At 48.6% G+C, this 23092-nt stretch overlaps 1 protein-coding gene across 1 annotated transcript in view; it reads right to left on the reverse strand.

The window, feature by feature from the left end:
* LOC128723535 (putative uncharacterized protein DDB_G0286901) overlaps positions 1 to 22789 on the reverse strand; it is a 40744-nt gene extending 17955 nt beyond the window's left edge. Inside the window, exon 1 of the mRNA XM_053817288.1 lies at positions 21521 to 22789. Within this exon, the coding sequence (XP_053673263.1) occupies positions 21521 to 22789 (1269 nt within the window). The remainder of the gene's footprint in view (positions 1 to 21520) is intronic.
* Positions 22790 to 23092: the final 303 nt, after the last annotated feature.

The following is a 23092-nucleotide window of genomic DNA, read 5'->3' on the forward strand; positions in this document are numbered from 1 at the left end:
CCACGTGGACAGTAGGGGGTGGGGTGTACGCACCATAAAAAAAAACACGCTCGACAAGCCATCGAAGTGCCATCATTTTCATGATGGTGCGATAAAGTAATCATCACAAAACTGAGTGTTGGGAAGTGGAAGGAACTCGCTTGAAGGCGTAACGCGACGCGCGACGGCGAGTGAATACGGAGGGAGGCAATTTTTGATATGCCTTTTAAAAACCAGGCTGCGTGCGGGCGCAGAAGCAGCTTAATTTAATTGGACGTACGAAGTGCGAACAAGGATGGGAAGATTTTTGCCGTCGTGTTACACGGTTACATCATTAAATGTCTCGCGGGATCGTGTACGCTGATAGTAGTCAGTAATGTTGATGAAACGCTTAACGGGGTTACGTTTTACGGTGGTGTTGATTTATTTTTACATTTATTTCTGCTCCTGTTTTGCACCCGTAATGGAATACCAATTTTCCAACCGATATCACCAACGCATCCGTTGGCCATATAGTGGGTGTTTGGAGGATGTAACATAATTACGCAGAAATAGTCACGTTAATTAGTTTGTAGTGGCGTATAAAATATAGTTCTTTTTTAATGGGAACATGATGACGCTTTTCAAGAAACTTTATGCTTTAATTATGAGTATTAAAAAAAAGTTATTGTGTGTGGAGTAAAAAAAATAATCCTACTCCCTTTTTATTAACTTCCTTTCATTAGCTGCTTTTCTCGTAGAAAGTCTCATTTACTTACTGAAGGTTTTTAGAAACATTCATCACCTCAAGTAACACGAGGAGCTTGCGTACTTCGCTACCCGTCTCAAGCACGCTCGTTAGTTTGCAACCGCAACCATCCATCCGTGTTACGAAGTAAACGGCGGCACTTTACACCGTTAGCAGTATGGCGTAGGCCTCTCAAACGGCAACATATACACCAGAGGACGTACACCAGTTCACCATGTGTACGTGACTACCCGGCGCTCCCGTACAGGTCTTACGCCATTCGCGAAACGTCACGTCAACATTCACCGCGTCCCAGGATTCGTGGGGGGTAACGCAACCGAACGTCCGCTCCTCAGAGTCCTTACGGATCAAAGCCTCATCGCGGATAGGGATGCTGGAATGTCGCACGAAAACCACGAATAAAAAGGCGGCTCTCATACCGAAAGCATCGCATGCTGACGCTCCACCTCACCGAAACGAAAACTCACCGAACCGGAATCGGAATGGCAGCCCGTTGTGAAGCGGACCACATAAGCACCACGTTCTTCGCGTACCCAAAAGCCCTCGCCCATGGTAGGCGGTGCAAAACACTTGAAGTGGCTTCGATCCGGATCGAGCCGGATGCAAGCGTTCGCGAGGATTGGGGCTGGGAAAAAAAAATGGCAGCAACGCGCAACGGCGACAGGAAATTGCTCCGGGGCTTGGCTGTGGTTCGGTGAAAGCATTTAACCACCACCGGAACGAAATCGCATACATACATCAAACCGTGCTCGATTTAGGAACCCTGCCTAGCCCGCCCCATTTCGTTCGTTTAGCGATAATTAGTTTGCCCCGGGGCGTGGGTGGTCTTATCGATTCGGAAAGGGGGGCCGCTAACAGCAGCGGCTAGCGGTGCGAACGGGCGGAAACGCATCGTGCGACATTGTGGCATGCCGGGGGGGGGAGGGATGGGTTTTCGCTTACGTAAGCCCGTTTGCTCGAGACCGCAAACGAGTGCATCGGTAAATTAGAGGGAATGCCGGGCGCAATTGAAAGGAAAATTACGGCAAGGAAATGGAAAAGGAAACCGATCGATCGTTCCACGAAATGAATGTTTGCATCCGCTGGCTCAGCAAACCAAATGCCCCATGGGATATGTGTGCAAGCATGAGTGTGTGTGTGTGTGTGTGGAAAACAGCTTCCAGATGAGTGGTTGCGAAATTCCGCGCTTCTATGCGGAGAATGCATTGCAATGGAGACGCCTGGTGGTTTGTACATTTATGCTGTTTTCCTAATTAATGCATCACTCCGAAGGGCGTAAGTGGTATTATTAGGCCCAAAACAAAAGAAACTATTTTATATTTAGCCGAAGCATGGCTGCAACGAAGAAAAGAAATTACACTATTGAAGAAATGTGGTCTAATTTACGGTGCTGTTCAATTGTTTGGAAAATAAACCCCCTTCAGAACAACGTGCAGCATTGTCTCGGCCTTGCATGTATGCAATTCGGTTTTCTTTTTCTTCAAACTAAAACCCAACCATGCAAGCTCATGCTTTCAAGCGAAAAACTAACCCAACTGAACACGCCACTTGGTTGGCTTTGGTGGCAATAAAAATAACTAGTTCAATTACGGTGCCATCCCGACGATTTCGAGCTCCATTAACTATTCACACATTGTCCCCAGCTGGCCACGTGAGCGAACCCATAAAGTGACAAAATAACTGTTGCACGTAAACCGGCATCGGTGCACCCAACGCCCACCGGGATCGCCCGACGGGAAAATTGCAAATGGCTATTCGTAAATAAATTCCCTTTATTGTCCGGACACGTGTACCGCTGCACTGCGCTGCACCGCATAAGCGCATTATCTCGGTGCACTTTGCAGGCGGCAACGATTTGCCTGCCTCACGTGTTCCCTTGCGCCATGCCTCCGTGCCATGTGTGTTCTTCGTGTCCCGGGACGAAGGCGAAGATAAAAGCATTCTCTACCGGGTTCGCTCAGCCTCAATCTCAAGGAGGTTGTGTGGCCGCTCGGCAGCAGGATAGGATGGGGGTTTTGAAGGTCCTAAACGATAAACTGCAACCGTGGCAGTGGCCTTCCGTTTGGCTCAGCCTCGAGATGACGCGACACGTGCCGACGATCCATCCGGTGACCTCAGGGCGCTTCACTACCAACCGGCGGCTGATGGTTCCTCACTTCATAATAATAAATTTACATAATCACCAAAGTATGCCGCTTTATTGTTTGCAATAATGTGCGAGCGTGTGGTATGTGCCCTCGGCTGTGCAAGGACGAGATGCTGCGCCAACCACCGTACGGTTGGGTCTCTCAGAACGATCGATCGTTCGACACCGGGGCCATTTCTTTTCCGCAAAAGAAACCATTCGTTGGAAAACTGTTTTGTCAGTTCAAGGTAGAATGTGGGCTTCATTTTTTTTCTCTGGTCGATCTCTGATCGGTCATGCGTCGCAAAAGTTGGTCCTTTCTTTGGAAACATTTTCGGCGACATGTTGCGGAACGGAAAGTTTTCTAAGACGGCACGGCATGTTGCTGACGCACCAGGGGAAAATCGAACAAAATGAAGGCGCCTCGGCCCACACACAACATGGCGTTAGAATAAAAAAAGCACACACACACACACACGTCCGTATGGAGTTTTATCGGAAACCACGAGACACAGTGTCGGCACGTGGAGGTCCGCAAAACATGTGACCGGTTGTTCGGCAAACAAAAGCACCAACGCTTCGAAATCCGGTACGCTGACTTTGGGTCGCATCCGGCGGAATGACGCACCCGGTGCTTCCCGGGGGGTGCTTCCTGTGATCGTAGGGAAAACCGTGAGCCGACCCGTCAGCAAGGACATCCTCGGGGGATATTGTTCATCCTCCGTGATGAACCGCTTTACGTAACCTCAGCGCGGGAACGGATATTCTTCATTTAATTACTCCATCCTTTTGCCTGGCCGGACTCGAGCCGGGAGGGACTTTTGGGTCCTTCAACTGCCAACCCCAGGTCCCGAGAACCGGCAACGGCCATTGACCGGATGTGTGGCCACTGGGACGCTGGGTAAAGGGGGATTGCACATCCTTTCGCCAGTGTGGCATCTCAGAGAGATGATGAAATTAGAATCATACGAGCCCCGTGGGGATGGCCGCTACTAATGTGGGCGATAGTTTTAACTACGTCGGGGGCGGCTTTTATTGCATTCTGCAGCCGGTCCATCCACGGAGGGGTGCCCACTTGTGGGTGTTGATGAAATTTTCATCCGCTTTCTGATGTGTAATTTATTCGTCCGCCTCAGCGAGTTCAAGTTAACAACGAAATGAAAATGCCAACTTACCGAAACAGGAGAACGGATACTATGCAATAGGGAAAGTTTTCATTCAACGCGGTGGAATGCAATTTAAGCTCACCTGTAAGAGAATTGAAAAAAAAACTCGTTAGTACACACTAATCTAAAAGGAGCTATATTTTTTTAAAAAAATTCTCGCACATTGATTCTGTTAAGAAAAGCCAATGGGACTGAAAAATTTCGATGATGATTAATGCAGATTAACAAACGTGGTTGATTCTTTGTGGCGTATGCCATCTTAGGATATTACACAGCAATCGCGGCCCCAGAACACAAGCTTGTAACGCCGGAGAAAACAAATCTGCGAGAAATGTCTGGCCACCGTTACCAATTTTGGGGTACTATTTTCTCATTTCCGCAGAATTCATAAATAACGAAACACATTCATTTCGCTCGCTCCTTTCGAGATTTCGTATGAAAAATAAATCGCTTGACGGAGCTCGGTGCTGGTTTGGTCTGTATCGAGAAAACCCCGAGCACGTTCACCATCAAGAAGACGTTCCGGACGCTCGGAGAGTGTGTTTCTGAACGGTAACGGATATATATTTGCCTACGTGATTTCTATGCCGGTGCCGTCTGCACTGTCATATCATATTTCGTTGCCGGTTGCCATCGATTCAACGAACCGAGCCCTCTGGAGGGTCTTGGTTTCCGTTGTTCGGAACCAGTAACGCAGGTCTCGTTGCAGCTTTCTGTTTCGCCGCAAAGTGCACGCTTTTCCGCCCGACGTGAGGCGTTGAGGGTTTAGTTGACAATCGATCGCGTTGTTAACTTGCAAAAATAAGTCATTAACGAAGGAGAGGATGGTCTTTGATACGCGAAACCAACCCAAAAAACCAATGCGCCCAGGAGAGATACAAGGAACGGCAACAAAAAAAGGAGAAAGAAAAATACACTCACACCTCCAACGAATGGCCGAAAGTGGGAAGAAATCAAATACCACCGAAATGGGGGGGCACTTTTCCCGCGCCCAACGCGCCATTTCGGACGTGCTCGGAATACATTTGCGTTCATTGTTATTTATTTATGCCAAATATCGACCGGCTCGCATCGCAACCATCCACTTTCCCCCCTTCAAATTCTCTCCAGTTGTCGGTTGCAAATACGATTTTGGTGTCGGGTTTTTCGGGTCGCCAATCACACATCGCGCCCCATCGATGGACGGGGGCGCATTTCACCACTTGGGGAGGTGCGAAACGGGAACATCGTTACGTCTGTCAACCCGGCGGGCGTCGAGCACCCCCCCGTCCCCCGTCCCCTCATCGAAATGCTCCATCGCATGAGGTCAGCGAGGACCTCCAACACCACTCATACCGGAAGTGGGCTTCGATTCTTCGATTGCTCAAAGGCGTTCGCTTGTTTGTTGAATTGGGTGGACCGTTTCCTGGTGCCCATGATGGGGACCACCCGTTCCCACCCACTCATTCCAATCATCGTCCTTATGGGTCCTCGCAGGCAGGCGAGCTTGGCACGTTACACCCAACAACCGACCACGGTAACGGCCGGGTGCCGGTTTCCCTGGAGGGAAAATAAAAAGACCTCCAGACCTATCAAGTCCACAGGACGCGACTATTTCGGCATTCCGATGCCCGCGTCGGTATACGGCCTAGGGATGAGTCACCGCACCCACGCGGCAAAAGGAAAACCGAACGAGGCAACGTGGCCGCGTGTTGGATTGCGAACAAAATCGGAATGCAAACGCCCAAGCCAAGCTTCTTTGGGTACGACCTCGTTCGTTCGTGGCCGTTGCCGTTCGTTGAGCAAACAATCCTCACTCCGTTACCCGTACGACGTGTGAATCCCTGCACGCCTCGCCTGCACGATTGCCCGAAGCTTTTCTTTTATTCCTCTTCTTTTTTGTTGTGTGTGTGTGCGATTATTCGCGTTCGCGTTCCATATGCCTTTCGAGGACGACCTCGGTTGGGCGCTTCATCACGTGGCGGGAGGTTTTGTTGCGCAAATGATTCACCAGACAACCGAAGCGAGACAGCCGGACATTCCGATGGGGCCGGCCGGGTTCGGGTTCGTGTTTTGCCAATCGCCTGAGCCAACCGGGTGGGAGGGCCGGAAAATCGCCGATCACATTCCGCAACACGCGTTTCACGCGGCTCGAGCCAGCCTTTCGACCGCACACATGCGCGCGGATTAAGTGCCTCACACTTACGACGGTTGGTTTTGGAAGGAGGTTGGCTTTTTTTAGGGGCAGACAGGGTATGGAAGCCGAGCCACGATGGCGCAGCAAAGATGAATAATTTTGTGTGCCTTTTGTTTGTGGCGTTCGATCGAGAAAATTGGATTTATTACCGCACGCGGTTTGATGGGAAGATTATTGGATGAACCGGTTTCGGGTTCGCAGAAGGCCTGCAATAGCTATTGATTGGCATGCACTCAATTTTACTCAATTGAGAAGATTGCAACAAAAAATTGAAGAAGGTTCCTAATTGCGCAATGGTCCTTGGTTCTTATTACAGTGAAATAATATTCGCAACATGTACGTCTAGAGAAAGGAGCAACACATAATAAGTGCTATGATCAAACTGATCAAATTTTTCTGAATAAAAAAATATATATTGTGATTTTTGTGTCTCAATTTCCAAGAAGAGTATATTGGCATTTCACAGGGTATTAAAGTATCAAAAGAGCTTTGGGATGTATATAAAAGCATATTGGTTGCAAAAGCATGTAAGACATGTACTGCAATAATGATAAAACAAGTGTATTAATAATTAAAAACAGAATCACAAAATTTCAATACATATTTGATGTGTATAATACCGGATATCATAGACAAAGTTTAACTAACAAACTACACGAGGTTGGTAATCAGGTTTGATATTCAATCAAGTACTTCCCGTGGCACTCACGGTAAACATTTGATTTATGTGCATATTCCATTGCGCTGATGTACACAGGATGGCGCACAAAGTATCCCAACAAGACTGGGACCCACTAAACGCCCTTCATCCGACGGCGTTGTCGCGTCCTGAAGGTGACCGATTGATGACCTCCCGCTGCTGGAAGACGAGCTTTGGTAGACTCTCTTCCAAAAAGTAGATCGGAATTGATTAGTGGGTCATTTATTTACCCACTCTGTTACCCATCAGCTCGTTTCCTTTTGGCCACGTTCAAGGAGAGCAACAACAACGAATAAAAAAGCGAATGCAACGAATGCTCTTGATGACGTCCTTGCCGCTGGCGTTGTGGCCAGGGTTGCGGTGAGGCGAGCCCTTTTGACGAACGCTTGACGGAAGGCAGACATTAGTCCGACGATGGTACCGACGGCCGCTCAGTTCCCGCTGGCAGCCGCCAGTGAGGTTTCGAGTAGTACAAATTAATTTTCAAAAACCCCACCGGTGGCCGTGATCGGACGAATCGTCGGTAAATTTTGCGACGGGCTTGAATTTGACCGGCGTTTGAAGGCCTTACCAAGAGGCCCCCTCAGCCAAAAGAGCCGGAATCGCTTTTGGTGGTTTGTTTTAATTTTCAACCCCCTCGGAGGTCAGATGGGCGCTTGTGCTGGCTTTCATTCGTGGCTCCGGGTGGGCTGGCTTGATGTCCTCAGGGAGGACTTTGTGCACGTCCAGGGTACGAGGGCGATTATATTGATTTTCGATTTCTTCGCCTAACCCGCGAGGCATGGTGGCCCCGTCGATGACACATTCAGCTTCTTTTTCGTTATATTTCCCGTGCGCTGGCATTGGCAAAGGCGAATGCTAGTTTTTCAATGTCACCGGTGTTCGGTTTTGGATTCGATTGGTACTCGTTTGACGTCAGCGGTCGTGCCAAAGGCCACGAGGAGTGGCTGATGAGTCGCGTTTGACCGTGCCAGCTGACTACACGAGAGATCCGGCACAAACACGTGCGCCAGGCTAAATGCCCACACATTAACAGGCTTACTAGGGCGGTATTTGGATTATACATGGGTGTTTAGTTGTTGCTTTTAGTTTTTCCAGCAATGCACAGAAAAAATCACGGTAGATATGAAGATTCTTCCAGTAACGAATTTTGCGCGCTGAGTACTTTGATTCAATTGCCATTATTGACAGAGTGTGCTTATTAACGGTACGTTCCTTTTTGGATTTTATTCCATGCACTTCGTGACATTTCAAACACTGAAGAAGAATTCCAAAGAAAGATAACTAACTTTGCGCTGAATCTCTGTCTTTGCATAAATTCAAATTATGTGCCTTTTCCTGCAACTCCTTCTGATCTGTTTCCCTCCTGTTTTGCAGCTCAAGGAAAAACAACGTCGAAGGAAACGGCTGATTTGCGAAAACACGCTTTCCCGCAGCTGTGGCAGCTGCTCGGACAAGACACAATAGGAGTTTGATTAAATAAGAACCTCTTCAATGGGTCGCAATCTTGCGGTCCACTATCATCGGTCGGCGGCGGGTGCAAAGTTTTCCCTTCGCAATTCTGCGCTCTCAAGCCCACGGAAAACACGTCCGGCGAACTGACGAGATGAAACGAAAGGACGCAACAAAACGCGCTACCACGACGGTTGCCGTTGCGGTACGGCTTCCACTGCACGCGTAGCCTGTCTGGGGGCTGCTGTTCGCTCCTGTTTCGTATTAATGTAATTCACGCTCCAGCGGGGAACTTGGGCGAATCCTTTTGTACGAATGGAATTGAATAGTTTATTTTTAACTCGCTTACTTATTCATCCGTCCTTTCGTTCGCAGATCGCTCGGCTGTTGGCTCGCTGATGCTCGTGGGCGCAGTGTGGACGCCGCAGTGGGCGACGTAAATAAATGAAAACCTTCCAGCAATCGTGAGCACTTTCATCAAGATATGAAACGATAATGGTGGGGAATGCCGGCAAATGGCACACGTGGAAGGGAGCTCAAGAAGCACCGGATAGCTCAGGGTACCTCGGCCCAACAGCACAAAGATGACAACCGCAAAACGGGCTCAAAATAAATCGTAACAATCTGCTGGAAACTCACCGGAAAGCCCGGTGGCGGTTCGGACGCACAGGAGCGTGAATTTTCTACCACAGGTCCGATGAAGGAGCCGCCCAGTAGCCCACGACGGGCATGTGGCTGCGTACTGCACGTTTGAGTTTATTAGCTTAGGAAACCGTGCGCACCTTTCCGGGGCACCTGAGTGTGAGTGGACCGGGAAAATGGGCCCTAGTTCGGTGCGATACCGGCAGGTAATCCTGCCCTGTCGTTTCGCACGATGAACACGATGGTGACGATCGAGACGGTGCGTTCAATTTGCATTAGTGTTACGATGGGCTGAGTTCGTTGCAACTATGTTGCGCCTGAATGTAGGCAGCGAACGTGCCCGATCGTATTAAATTTGAAATGTACTCTCCAAGGCACGTGTCGGACCGGTGAGCTGTTACATTTCTAGCTAAAACTCGACGGTAACTTTGGCAACAGCGGATGATTGATGCTCCAGACGGACGCTATTGTGAGTCGCGCTGGCGTTTGCAAGTACTCGCCTGATATCGTATTACGAGTAACAAATGCTCGAGCCCGGAATGCTGTGAAGTTTTGGTTGTTTTGCCATCTTAAAAGCCTTCCACTCCCAACGGTGCACGCCTTCGGTCGCACTGTCTCCATCGTTTCGGTTAACGCTTCGTTTGTGGAATGTCAATAAAATTATCATTCACTCGTAAACGCTTTAACTTTGTTTCGTGTGCCCCGTTCCGGGAGGCCAGCTCGTTCGGCACAAGGAACGGAGCGTTTACACCAAACGTAATGTGTACTGAAAGCAAAAGTCAATAAGCCGTGCTCTTCGAAACTCCTGCCGGGGACGGTTGTTTCGCGATAGATTGCACAGAGGCTCGTAATCGCGTAACGGTGGTATGATACGAGAACAAAGTTGACGGAAAGTTCGCAGAATCATGAGCGCTTATTTTTAATGAGATCATATTTGTACGGCACCGAAATATCGGTGAAATGTTACATGCTGTTATTTACCATAGAGCTTAAATCATTTAGGATAAGAGTGTGCAATGAAAGTTTTTTATCGGTGATTTGTTTCTCCTTACTCAAGAATGATTTTACACGAAGGGCAAAAATATATCAGCTAAAATATGCTTCATAGCGTTTGCATGATTTTCATAAAACAACTATGCATATGAATGTGCATGTTCTAGAATCCTTTATCATACTCGATCGATACACTAGCTAAATTTATCGACCGTCAAATAGCAAACTGATACCAGCGCCCATTTGCATCATTGCCATTTTCCTAATGGTGGACAGAAGTGCAGCTCGATATTTCAATATTTCATTCATCCTTGCATGAGAAATACCAACCATTATTTGTGCTTCTTCACCAGTCAAGGTCCGCGCCTGTGCCTCGGTGTGCAGAAACACCACAGCAAGGAAGCCGATGTCACTCATCGGAAACAAACAGACCGTGTGCACACGTATGAATGGACATCAGAATGCAACCACTTTGTCATTTTGACATGCGATATCATGCCCGCTGTCGGGTGAGTGGCATTGGAAAACAACTAACATAATTTGCATTCCCTGCACGCACGAGATAAGGAAAATAATTACACCCGCATACGAAATAAAACGCACGCCAAACCCGAAGTGTTTGCTTTAAAGCACGGTGCGTTAGAGCTGAATTTGAGTGCATTTTCTGCGACGAGATTGCTGCAACACTTCGAGCATAATGCCACCGGGAGAAGGAACGTATCCAAGTGATGCTTGACGGATAATTACGATTCTTTCTACTCCACGCAACGCCGACAACTTAGGAGGAGTAAATGGAACAATACGAGCAGGCTGGTGGGCACGCAACGGGTCTTATTATTTCCTGGATTATAGCACCTCAGGCAAATCATCCCCTCGAAAGCAGAACCGGCTTCGCTTTTGTTTCGATTCCGCAGAACATAAAGGCCTTACGGGGGAGGCTTGATGCAAGTGCCTCTCTACGTTCCCGTGTCGAAACACCTCTGGAGAGCACCGAAATGGCTAAAATGCACAAGGTGCTTCGTAGCTATCCAGAGTTCACTGAACTCCTTGCTTAAAACAGGGGTCTTCCTACAGACGGCACACCCACGGCCACAGAAATATGCCCTCGCATTCAACACACCCCTACGAAGGGCCGCTGAAGGCTGCAAATGTACGCCGTATCAGACGGATCTCGTTCATCGGCGCTGACCCGCGAGAAGTGATTATTTCGGGGAAGAAATCGAACCGAATCCGACACAATATAACCCCCTTTTTGGGCGGTGGGATTTGGCTGGACTGAAAATGCGCAATGTTGTAGATTCACGGCTCACTCCCAACTGCTGGATGGAAACGCACACTCGTGCTGTTTCACAGAGCGCATCACCACTCGCTAAGTATGCGTGTCCTTTTTCTATCCCTTTTTTTTGCTTTGAATTAACATCAAAACAATCCTGCAAACTGAACTAGAACCTGATGGTATCGCAATGAAAACCTGCTTGCGATTGTTCCGCTCCCTACAAACAATCAAACGCACGCGCATGTGTGTGAGTATTACTTTTCAGTGACGACAAAAGGGAGCGGTCCCAATATCCTGTCGGGCCATCTACCACACAAACCACCCTTCGGAGCATTTCCGAGACGCAACCCGAGCGTGTCCTGGTTAATCCTGCTTGCGTCAGACCGAGGGGTTGGCCAAAGGATTATTTCCAACGGGTTTCAGTCTCGGTTCAGGACATCCCTTTGCCAAAGATGCTCCCGGTGGGTGACAGAATCGACAAACGGTAGCGCACAATTCGCATCCATCCATCGGATTCTCTGCCCAGCCCAAAATCCAAAAAATCCCAGACACGCCGGAGTTGGGCGATGTTTTCCAGCCCACCTTCCATCCCCTGCATCCAGCCGCACCCCGTTCGTCTGTCTGCTGGCCACGAGGAGGGGTTCACCAAGCGACTCGCGAAGGAAACCTCCCGACACGGAGGGAATCTCCCATTCACAAACGGCCCCGACGAAAGGCTGGCACGTGCGTTCCAGCAGTTCCCCCTTCGAAGTCACGCCGGGGTTCCGTACTTTTCCGGCAAATGTTTTTTTTCCTCTCCCTTCACGCGTCACGTGCAGCAACCAGCCCGGAAGAACCCACCCACCCGGACCCAGTGCTGCAGGGCGTTCATTAGTGTGCGTTTAATGAATGCAAATGCATCACCACCGGCTCTCGGCTGTCGGTTTCAGTGAGTGTGGTCGTATGGCTTTATCGGCGAAAAAAGGGGCCCACGATGGCGGATTTCCCGCTGCAAGGTGCAAATGAGCAACGCTACCTCGAGGGGTCACAAGTCTGGGTGAGGGTGAGGGCTCATGTGGAATTCATGAGGAATCGCGTGGAAAAAGAGGGAAAAGGGAGGAGGGAAAGCCATTTTCTAACGCGACGACAAGTTGGCGAGCATAACAATGCATTCGCAAAAGGGGAAGCATAATTTCCCCTGGGGGAAAGGACACCGCGTGGAAGCGAAGCAGATGGTGTGGGGTGGTGCTACCAATAACAGCAGCAACAACATCAGCAGAAAAAAAGCGATACCCCCGTGAATGAGGGAAAATAAAACATTACTGCGTGAGCATTAGAGGCGGCAAAGGAAGAAAAACCTTACGCTGCAGACAAACGTCGGCCATTTTTGAGAAATTCCACGAGTTCACCCGGTGTAGGTGTACCGTAATCCTGAATGCATTTCACCCCACCGGGGTTGGTAGGAGGCTAATGTGATCCGTGGCTTGGCGCCCGAGGGAAGGCCCGCACTTCGGTCCGGTAATTGAATTTAAACGAAATTTTCACCTAAACGCGCTTTACCGTGAATTCCATTTGTGAAGCGGTGAAGCCGGGTTTGCCGGCGGGCTGGCCGCGGGACGCAGGACCGATTCGCGTAATGAATTGGTCCCTCGGGGCAGGCGCAGTAGCCGTGCCCAATGAAGTATAGACCGTACAGAAGGAACGGTGGAATGGTAAGAAAATCGAGAAAAACGCACACACTAAAGTCGAAAGGAAATACAGGGCAAAAAAATCTATAAAACTGTTAACGATCGGACGCCGGGACCGGGGTGGCTTGGGCACGGCTGTAAGGAAAGCGGAGGAAAGCGATCAGCAAATGCCGATGGATGTTATCGGCTTGGTTTCGATCCGTCCGTAGCTTGGGTTGGTGGGTGGTTTATTGTCGCACTTAGCGAACCCAGATCGATTAGGAGCAAAGTAACGTGGAAAGGCACAGGACTTCTGAAGGCATTTCTCCTTTGGCTTCAGACGTGACTATTTTGCCGTCGAACCGAAGTTCATGTAGCCACGTAAGAACTGAACTTCAAATTTACGACCAAAATCAATTGCGATGTTAAAGAGTTCCCTTTTCCTTCATTTGCAACATGATTTTCCACGCATTTGGTTGATGTAAATTATTGTACACCTTTGGTGGAAGTCAAGGTGAACAAATTTGTTTTAAACATTTAAATATATCGAGCATACCCAGATCAAGGTAATATATTTCTTGAGAATTTAAATAAAATAATATAAATGTCTGAATTGCACAATATTGAACATACCTGCCAGAAAGGAAAATAGCGTCATAAATTTCGTCAAAAAAGTGAGTTACTCGTGAAAAAATCGCTCTTTCTCGTTGAACAGTGCATAAGCGACAGTCTCAGCAACCCGGAAAGTATCGAATATTTCTACAAGCTTCTTACTTTGTTATGTAATTAAAAATGGTTGCGTTCGTAAAAAAAAACACGAGCGACATACACGACATTTTGCCCCTCACATGCACCGAAAACCGAACGGTGAAACCGTCCCAAAAACCACACGTAATGAATGGTAACTGCTATTTTAGTCCATTTACGGCACACATCGCACAGGAGTCATGCCATAATTTAGCGTATGGCTCGTTGCCGTTCCGCATTCCCGGGAGCCGTTTCAATTGGCAGCTAACGCAACACTAATGATAATTAGAGAGTGCACGCGAAATGAGCAACAAATTGCTACCCCGAGTGGTAATGAGGGTCAGGGCTCCAAAGGCACATTTGGCGGACGGGCGGCCGCAAGTATTCGTCCTTTTGGCGAGTGTGGATGAATTTTTCCGAGTAAAATCAACCCTCACAACGTACGACAAACTGCTGACGTAGCAATGAGTGGGTCCGAAAATGACCATGCGGAATAGCTGGCAGTTTTATGGAGGTGTTTTTTTTTTCATTAAAGCTAGCAAAAAAAAGCATAAGCCTTGCCTTTTCGGGGTTTATTTGCAGAAATAAACTGCAAAATGGGCGAAAATCACCAGCTCAATTTTAATTACCCTTCAGCTGACCTCCGAGGATTCGGTGAAAATTGACCGACGAAGGCATTCTCTCTGCCGTAAGGACGGACGCTGTGTGGAAAGCATTTCCGGACGAGTCATTCAAATTATCTGCTCCACACATCGCTGGTGGGTTTCGTCTGTAGCCATATTCTTTCCGGGCTGCAGGGCTACAAATCCATAAGACACGAATGGTCGCCAAGGCAAATCTCCATTTCTCAAGCTCGAAGGATCGATAAAAATCATTTCACTCCTTCTGCTTTCATTAGCTCCACCGTGCAGGACCCGGCGCCCTACTCGAACCACCGGTACTCGAATGCAATAAAATCAATGGTCAAGGACCTTCGTGGGAGCGGACGATTTCTATATTTCTTTTACCCACAAGAGTCCCGCTTGTATCGGTAGAGTAAAAATGAACCGCTTTATTAATAGTGCCCTCGCCCCGATCACGACTGCATATAATGTTATTCGCCATTCACAACCTCACAACTAACAGGACTCACCACTACGCCGTTGGGTTGTGACATCATCGGGAAACTATTTCCACCCGCGTACGTGATGGGGTTATCTCGTGGCCATCGCGACATCAGTGAGCTGCTCGAGATCGCAGAACCTCCTACTCGGTGAATCCAGCTGCGATAGCAAACCTTCACCGTGCACTGCACGCTTCCTTTTGTGGAAAATGTCCTGCGGTTTTGCGGAAATCAAATTGCTTTCCGTTCCACAGTTTTCCGGGGACCATCCGGGAGCTACCGGAAGCCGTTAAATCGACCTATTGCAAGAACGAATGAGTGGCGAGTTTTTTGTCTCGCCAACTCGTACTGTTTTACCATCGCCCATAAACGATCGATCGTTAACATGGTCTGTAAATGGATAGTCAGTGAACTGGAGCGGCCACAAATGAGTGCTCGATTGGATGACATCGTACGTAAATTGATTACGAAACCCCGGAGTTCGGGATTTAAATCGGATCTCATAATTAAACACGCCGCCATTAAGATATCACCAATCCTTTGACTTGATTGCAGCACTTTCGGTGTGTTTAAATGCGCTAGTTGAAGTATCCATTTAACGAGCTTACTGTTACAAATGCAATAAATGAGTAGGCATTGGCCTGCGAGTATGACCATTCCCGGCTTTAGTTGATCGTAGACAAATGTAAGTCACGCAAATAGCAGGGTCAAATGTTGAACGGGAAAACATAATAAAGAACCGCCGCAACAATACGCTATTCCCCTTTAATGGCTCAGCTTCCTTCGTGAACGGAAGCCACCATCTAGCCGAAAGTTAATCTCTCCTCCAACAGGACAAGCGAATTTTATCCGAACCAGCGCCCAGCGAAGCGTAAATCAATTATTTTTAAGCCAGCTCGCTTCTAACGAGAACGTCCGCAGAAAATCAAACCCTCCCCGGCGGCGATTAGTCCCGAGCGGAAAAGGACCTGACTCTCGCCACCCCCACCTCCCCGCGGGCCTACTGGCGCTACCATTCGACCGGATAATGAGTCAGGAACACAAAACGACCGATTTTATCTCTCCCCGTCCGGGCTTTTGGAGCCATCGCGCTCGAGAAGCGCAAAATCAACCGACCGATAAGATGGCCACAGGGTGGCTATTTACATTCCCCAGGACAGGGTAGTGCGGCAGGAGTCTCGGAGCGCGCCCGAAGGAGGACGGCGTGTTCGCTTTTCGCGTAAAATTGAAAGAAAATAACGACACCGCCGTCTTTCGGTCCACCGGTCCGGATCGTCCATCAGGCTGGCGGCTTAGCGTAGATAGATTGGCTCTGTCCCTGGTGGGCTTCCGAGGAAACCGCCACCATCACGCGAAAGGCGGAAAATTGGCTGGGCTGGGTTTGGGAAGCTGATTGGTCGTGATTTTCCATTGACAGCCCGCGAAGCGGTGAGCTGGTTCGCGAATTATACCACCGAGCGGTGGCTTTTGGGGTCACAGGACAAAAGCTCGCCCGTTAATCTTCTTCTGCTCCGTTCGCCGGGCGTTGAAATGAAAAAAGGACGCCATCTTCGTCATCCCATTGAGCTTTGACCCTCCTCGAAGAGGGAGCTTAGCACTTCGGCTCAGCGTTGTCAAATTTCGAATTGCCCAAATCAAGAGTGGGATAATTTTCAAGGAGGTAAACAAGGGCACCAAAATAGGCCCACCATCGATCCCATTTCGAGCGGGATGAGCAGGTTTCGATGGACGAATTAAATTCATCATAAATTATCGCACCATTGTTCTAGCCGTTCGGATCGGGTCGCGTCTCGGGTTCGTCCCCATCGACGTGTCCGCTTGTCACAGGCTGAACGATCGCAAATTACAAAGTTGAACAGGTTTGATTTATTGCGACACTAACGGCTGAATCAACAGTTTTCCCAGCTCCGGAGAGCTCTTAAGCTTCGCGTGAGGAGATGTCCTTTTTTTTCTTCTTCTTTACTTCTTTTGTTTCTGAAGCTGGTGGAATGGCCCTGCCGGGTGGCAGAATCGCAGAAGGTGGCCAAATGTGCCGGTACGCAACTGCCACTGTTTCTACTGGCAACTGGAGGGCCATTTATCACCGGCATGGTACAACCGTGATTCCAAGACGCCATAAAACGATAATGATTATTTATAAATACACCCAAAGCCGCGCGCCATGGCGCCGGTGCCCTTTCTAGGGCCCCAAAATTTTCAGCCCTTCTGTATACCCGTGTGCCTGTGTGTGCGTGCGCGTTGTGTGTCGGTATCGGTCCCTGGGATTAGGACATTCGATTGTGAAATCGATATGCAATGGAGCGCGCCCGATGGAGGACGGAACAACCCGAAACGGAACGGAAAAGGTCAAACCACGCCATCCACGCCAAGGGCCGAACCCGTGTGTCCCTGGAAGTGGCGGCCGCGTTGGCAACAGTCCCGGGTTGGTGTTGGAGAGAGGCGTTTGAATAAAAATAGAGAAATACAACTCGCACTGGAATGACACGAACCCGAAAGGACACCTCTTGTGGTGGGTTGCCGTAAAGGAAAATGGAGGAAACCTCTCTAGGGAAGGCACAAAAAAAGAGTCAATAGCAATAAAGCCATCGTTGGGATATGTTTTTTTTTGTTTGGCCATCACTGTTGGCTTCCAGCACATTTCCATTCCCACTCTCCGTAAGCTAACTTCACTTCGTAAGCCGGTGATAAGTTTATTCTGGCTGCTTTGCCAGCCTTGCGCCGCATGAAATCTTTCCCCCCGGGAGTGGCAGTGGTATCCTTTGGACCTGGGATGGTGAACTTTTTTTTTGCTCTCTCGGTAAAATTAAACATCAGCAAACAACCGGCAGACGAGCCTTCGTGGAATCGTTCCCGCGAAACCAAGCACTACGATTCGTTGGAAAAAAAGGTTAACTGAACCAAGAAAGCAACATAAAAAAACACCCCTGTTGCATTTGGGGGAGTGAGAGTTCATCTTATTGGCTGGTTTGAGCAGAAAGTCAGCACAAGAGCCATTACCACTCCACACGCGTGGAAAGTGTCTGGAAAATTAATTGCCATTTAACCTGGGTGAGATGTCTGAGATGTATGGCACGACGGTAAAAAGAACTGCTGCTGCTCACGTTCGAGGAAAAAAAACGCTCGCTTAACGTGGCGTGAAAATCATCGAAGAATTTATCCAACCACCGAGCCAGACGGTGGGTTTTATGGGTGCATGAATGCATCCCCTGGCGGATTATGTCCCGCACGTCTGCGAGAGTAAGCTTTACCGTCCTTGTTGCCGTGGTTTGGCAATTTCGGTAATATAGCGCCCTTTTACGCAACGCGCGTGTTCAACTCACTCGCACACACACAACCACCGGGCTGTAATTTCCAATTTCCATATTTTACAACGCTTCTTCGTGTTCCTCTCGCCTGGCCCGCCGTGTGCGTCAGTGCGCAGGTGTTTAGTGGGTGTCGTTGGGCTATAAATAAACGCACCGGTTCATTCCGGGCCGCCCAGGATCACACCGCTAGGATTGAGCTCGAAACGAGCCAGGAGAAGCGATAAAGCAATCGGTAGGCGAGGCTAGGCCAGGTGGTGTCGGTCGGAAAATGAGGGAAAATAGAATTCCTGCTCGTTATTTTTCACCCAACCCTGGTGCGGTCATCACGCAACGCGCGTACGGTAATCTCAGTTCCGACGACACACACGATTACATTGCGCTGGGTGAAGGAGTCACTTCGCGCACACGGACACACGGCACCAATACACAGCAACGCATCGTCAGGATCGACATGCCAGGAAGAGAACGTTTGTGGGGTTGGCTTCGGGCGAAAATAAACATGTCGACGGACATGACGGATCAGACGCTCGATGCATACCGAAAGCGTACGGATATGGAAGCCTTCCGTTCTCGCGTCCTACACTCCGATGGTTTTCCAGCCACCCTGCGGCGCACGGCGCACTGGCGTAAAGGACCTGCCACAATCGCACCCATCACGGTTCTGCCCCAGCTCGGGAACGATGTAAAATTCAAATGCTCTATCGCTCCATCATGGGCACTCTATGAATAGATTTTACAGCACTCGATACGGCGCCATTGACGCTCGCGCTTGTGCCCGGTGTCCTTACGTAAGCGTTTTGTTGTTCTCGACGTCGGTTGTATTTTCTGACAACGCTCTAGTGCCGATATTCGAAGTCATTTTGAGGCACACCTTCTGACATTTGCTTGCGAGATTTCATCTGAATCTGAAGCAAGGGGTTTTGACGATAGTAATGTAACATTACACGTACAGAAACTCCCCTCGATTGCCAGCGATCTAACGACCAATCCAACACGATGGATGGGTTATCGAGCATGTCCTAGGGCACACACGCGCGCACAAATCAGGTTAATGGCGTCCTGCATTCAATCCACGGGAGCATGGGCTGTCGAGTGCAGTGTAAAGTGCCTCTGCAGAGCTCGTTACTCCACGTATGGATGATGTATGTGTGTATGATTGAGAGCGAAGGGACGAGAAAACGCTAGCATCCTCTTCAGACGGCTCGAGCTCTTACACGAGTTCCGTTTTAGTCGTGGGATCGCAAATTTGCATGTATCGTAAGCGAACAACAAAAAAAACAACGTATCTAGCGGTAGGATGCTGTAGAGAATGTATCAGGAGGTGCATCCTTATGGTGAATGGAGAAAAGGGTTTTTTTTTGCACCATCATACAATTCGCCAAACAACATGAGAATATTTATTGCGTTTATGTAAATGTGATGCTGCTTTCCACATTTTACACCTACTTTTGGTTCGTGGGGATAAAGCCAGATTTCCTTCCTGCGTTTCGTGTCACATGATGTTGGCATCATCAGTTTTGATTATTTCGGAATAAAATGCCGCTCGACAGCTACATAAAAATGTTCGGCTTCTGACCAGATGGAAAATGACGTAGATTTCATAAAAAAGTAGCGCTCTTTCGTAGGAGAAGGTGACATTTTCATGTACCGGCACAAGCATTGCCATGGATACCACCTGTTAATGGAATACCCATTAGGCGGACGTCATGGAGATAATGCGATGAAATATTCAGCGCGCGAGAACAATATGAAACGCTCGCCGCGCTATAAATAAAAATTCCTTGTGCGCGAGCAATTTAAGTCGAATTATTTTGGATTCCATTCGTAGCACGCGAATCAAATGTTGGGTAGCTTTCGTAACGGAAGTGATTTGACAGCATGCCCGGCCTGGTGGCATGTTGCTTTCCTCCGAAACAACCCCACACACCTAGAATGAGGGTTCAGACGAATCATATTATGAATGCATTAGGGATTGTTTGCTACCAGTAGATGCATTAATAATTCATTAATCGGTGGGAAAAAAGCAGAAGGTTTTTGGAAATTTATTCACATATATCCTTGAGACGGTTATGGCAACCATTCCTAGCGGGCCTTTCCCAACAAGGAAGAGCGCAACTTTGCTCAACGAAACCACCGGTTTCCCGGGAAGTTCGTTCTAAGTTCATACGCGTTGGATCCTTAGTCATCTGCCAAAGCCAAGCGCCTGCGGTCGCGGAGATGTGGTGAATAAACTTAACTCGATGCTACTTTAGGGTTTATTTTAGGCCCCCACTTTCTAATTGCAAATAACGTTGAATAGAGAATTGCTCAGTTAGCTGGAAATGGAGGCAATGGAAGCTTCCATACAGTGGGCAAGTTATACACATTTCACTCAGGTAATCTCATCTGCAAATAACGCATTTAAACGGTGACATGAATGTGATTTGAATTAAAAATAGAACGCTGCAAAAAACAACTTTGGACGGTTTTCTACCATTCCTCGCTTGGAAAAAGTAAACCAGGGAAAAATTAATTAAATCGAAGAGGTTGGAAACCAGCATGGGAAACAGTTTAGAATACAATTTAAGATTCAGTTTTCAAACACCATACAAAATAGAAGGAACAGGTTAAAAGCACCACAAAGAAAATAATTTCGATGGCATCGATCTACATTTAGGCTATATTAGTAAACCTTTTCAATCGCCGTATAGAGGATAAATTTGCTTTCGTTCTCCAAAGTAAGCATTATTTTACCTTCCGTGAATGTTCAAAACGACCTGAATTGACTTCGAGGGGTCTGGCAGTGTGTATCTTAAGGAAAATACGACAGAACCTTTCAAATTTCTTAGAAATAAAAAAAGGATTCATTGAGAAGATTTTTTGTTAGCAGGAAAGGATTTTCCTTTTGTTTCATACTATCGGTGATATTTAATTGGAAACAAAAATTTACTTCAGAGGTGCAAGAACCGTTTTGAGTCGATAAATTATCAGCTACCTAATGAGCTAACATTGGAAGTAAATCGTCCAATTAACGATTGTGACGGAAATAACATCTTTCGCATGACGTCAGCAACAAGTCTGGTACAACGTAACTTGATATGGCCATTGTCAGGATATCTCAACAAGTATAGATTGACTCAAAAAATGAGTGAGCTAGAAAATCATTTATAGCACAAAGTAAAATATAGTTACGTTGCTCCACAAATAGTAGAAAAGTTGTTTATCAGTTTAATAGCAAGCTTGCAGGATAGTATTTATTACTTCACTTTGTTTTTTTACTTTGCTATGGTTTGTACCATTTATCGATGCAATTAGGGTCCAAAGATCTATACTTTGACATGGCCATCGTAAGAAGTTAATAGAGTAGAGCTGTTTGGCGGCCAAATCGAACACAAATGAAGATTTGTGGCCCAATAACAGATGTCCTTTCCATTATAAGGCTTTAATTTATTCGAAACCATAACCTCAGCTCACAAGAACCTACCTGAATAACGGTTTTCCGTGGCCCGTGCCCGTGATGCAACTGCTGCGGCATCGAAACGCCCTGCTGCTGATGCGGCAAGTGCTGCTGCTGGTTAACGATCGGCTGCAACGGCATGGGCAGCTGCAGCGGCAACTTCTGTGCCAGCTTGTCCGGTTGCGACAACGGGTTCGTGTTGTTCGCCCGCACAAGATCCAACGCCAGCAGCGCCTTGGGGCCACGTGGCGTAAAATAGACCGCTTGCTGCTGCTGGTGTTGCTGTGCCACCACCAGCTGGCCATGTTGCTGATGCAGCAGGTGTTGCCCGTGCTGACCACCAACTCCGGACGAACCGAGCCCAACCACTGAGGGCGCTCCGGCTCCGGTCGAACTCGGTTGACCAGCACCACCTGATCCGGACTGACTCAGCACGATCGTGGCCGGTTGTTGCTGTTGCTGCTGCAGCTGCTGACTGCTGATCGTCTGCGTGAACGACTGCGACTGCTGGAGGTTCTTGTTCTTGTCCAGCAGCGGGTGAATCGTGTCGGTGAGTGGCGTCCGGAAGCTGGCCGCCGTTGCCAGGTTGGCCGACTTGTTCTTGTTGTTGTCCAGCTTCTTCTTGCCGTGGGACGCCGCCAGCCGCTTCCACGACAGCGCGTTGATGAACAGCGAGTGCTTCTTCAGGTTCTTCTCGAGCGCGTTCTTCTCCGACAGGATGCGCGCGCTGTCCGCATTGTTGCTGTGGTTGTTCCGCTCCTGTATGCTGTTGCCGTTCAGGTTGCTGCTGTGGTTGTTGCCCCCGCTGATGTTGTTGTTGATGTTGTTGATGTTCGCCCCGCCGGTGATGATGTTGTTCTGGTGCGTCTGCTGCAGCAGCAGCAGGTTGTTGCTGGTGGTCGTGTTGCTATGGTTATTGTTGTGGCCGCCCATGTTGTTACCCGGGCCGCCATTGTTGTTGCCATGGGAACCACCGCCGACACCGCCACCACCACCACCACCACCACCACCGCCACCACCGTTGTTGTTGTTCTTGCAGTCGTCCTTGCTGATGTTCAGCCCGTGGTTGTTGTTGTTGTTGTTATTATTGTTGTTGTTGTTAGGCACCGTTTGTATCAAGTTCGGCGGTTTCGACTGCGTGCTCTCGCGGTTTTTCGCATTGTTCAGCTGCTCGTACGAGTAGTTGTTGAGCGGAAAGTCGGCCGAGTTCGAGGACGACAGCGTGCCGGCGCTGTGATGATGCGTCGAGTAGATGGGCCGACGCTCCCGGGGGCTAAAGCTCAGTACCGTGCCCATGTCGATGCCGTTGTAAGCACACCCGAACGAGAGAACCGTTTGCGAGTAAGATTTCCTGCTTCCAAGGAAGTCTGGTTATCGGTCGTTTATCGGTAGTTCTGGCCCTTGGACGAAAAAGGCAAACGGAAGGGGGTCTCGGAAGGCAACCGAAGTTCGTCTTTTATCGGATTTTCCACCCGCGGCACAGTAGCGTTTGATGCTCCCAAGCTAGGGGAGTTGCCAGTCCGCAGTAGGGAGGAAATTTTCACACATCCTCCTAGGCGCTTGGTGTTTTTTCTTCCTTTCTGCCTAGTTACGTATTTT

The sequence above is a fragment of the Anopheles nili genome, chromosome 3, assembly GCF_943737925.1.
Source record: "Anopheles nili chromosome 3, idAnoNiliSN_F5_01, whole genome shotgun sequence".
Lineage (NCBI taxonomy): Eukaryota > Metazoa > Arthropoda > Insecta > Diptera > Culicidae > Anopheles > Anopheles nili.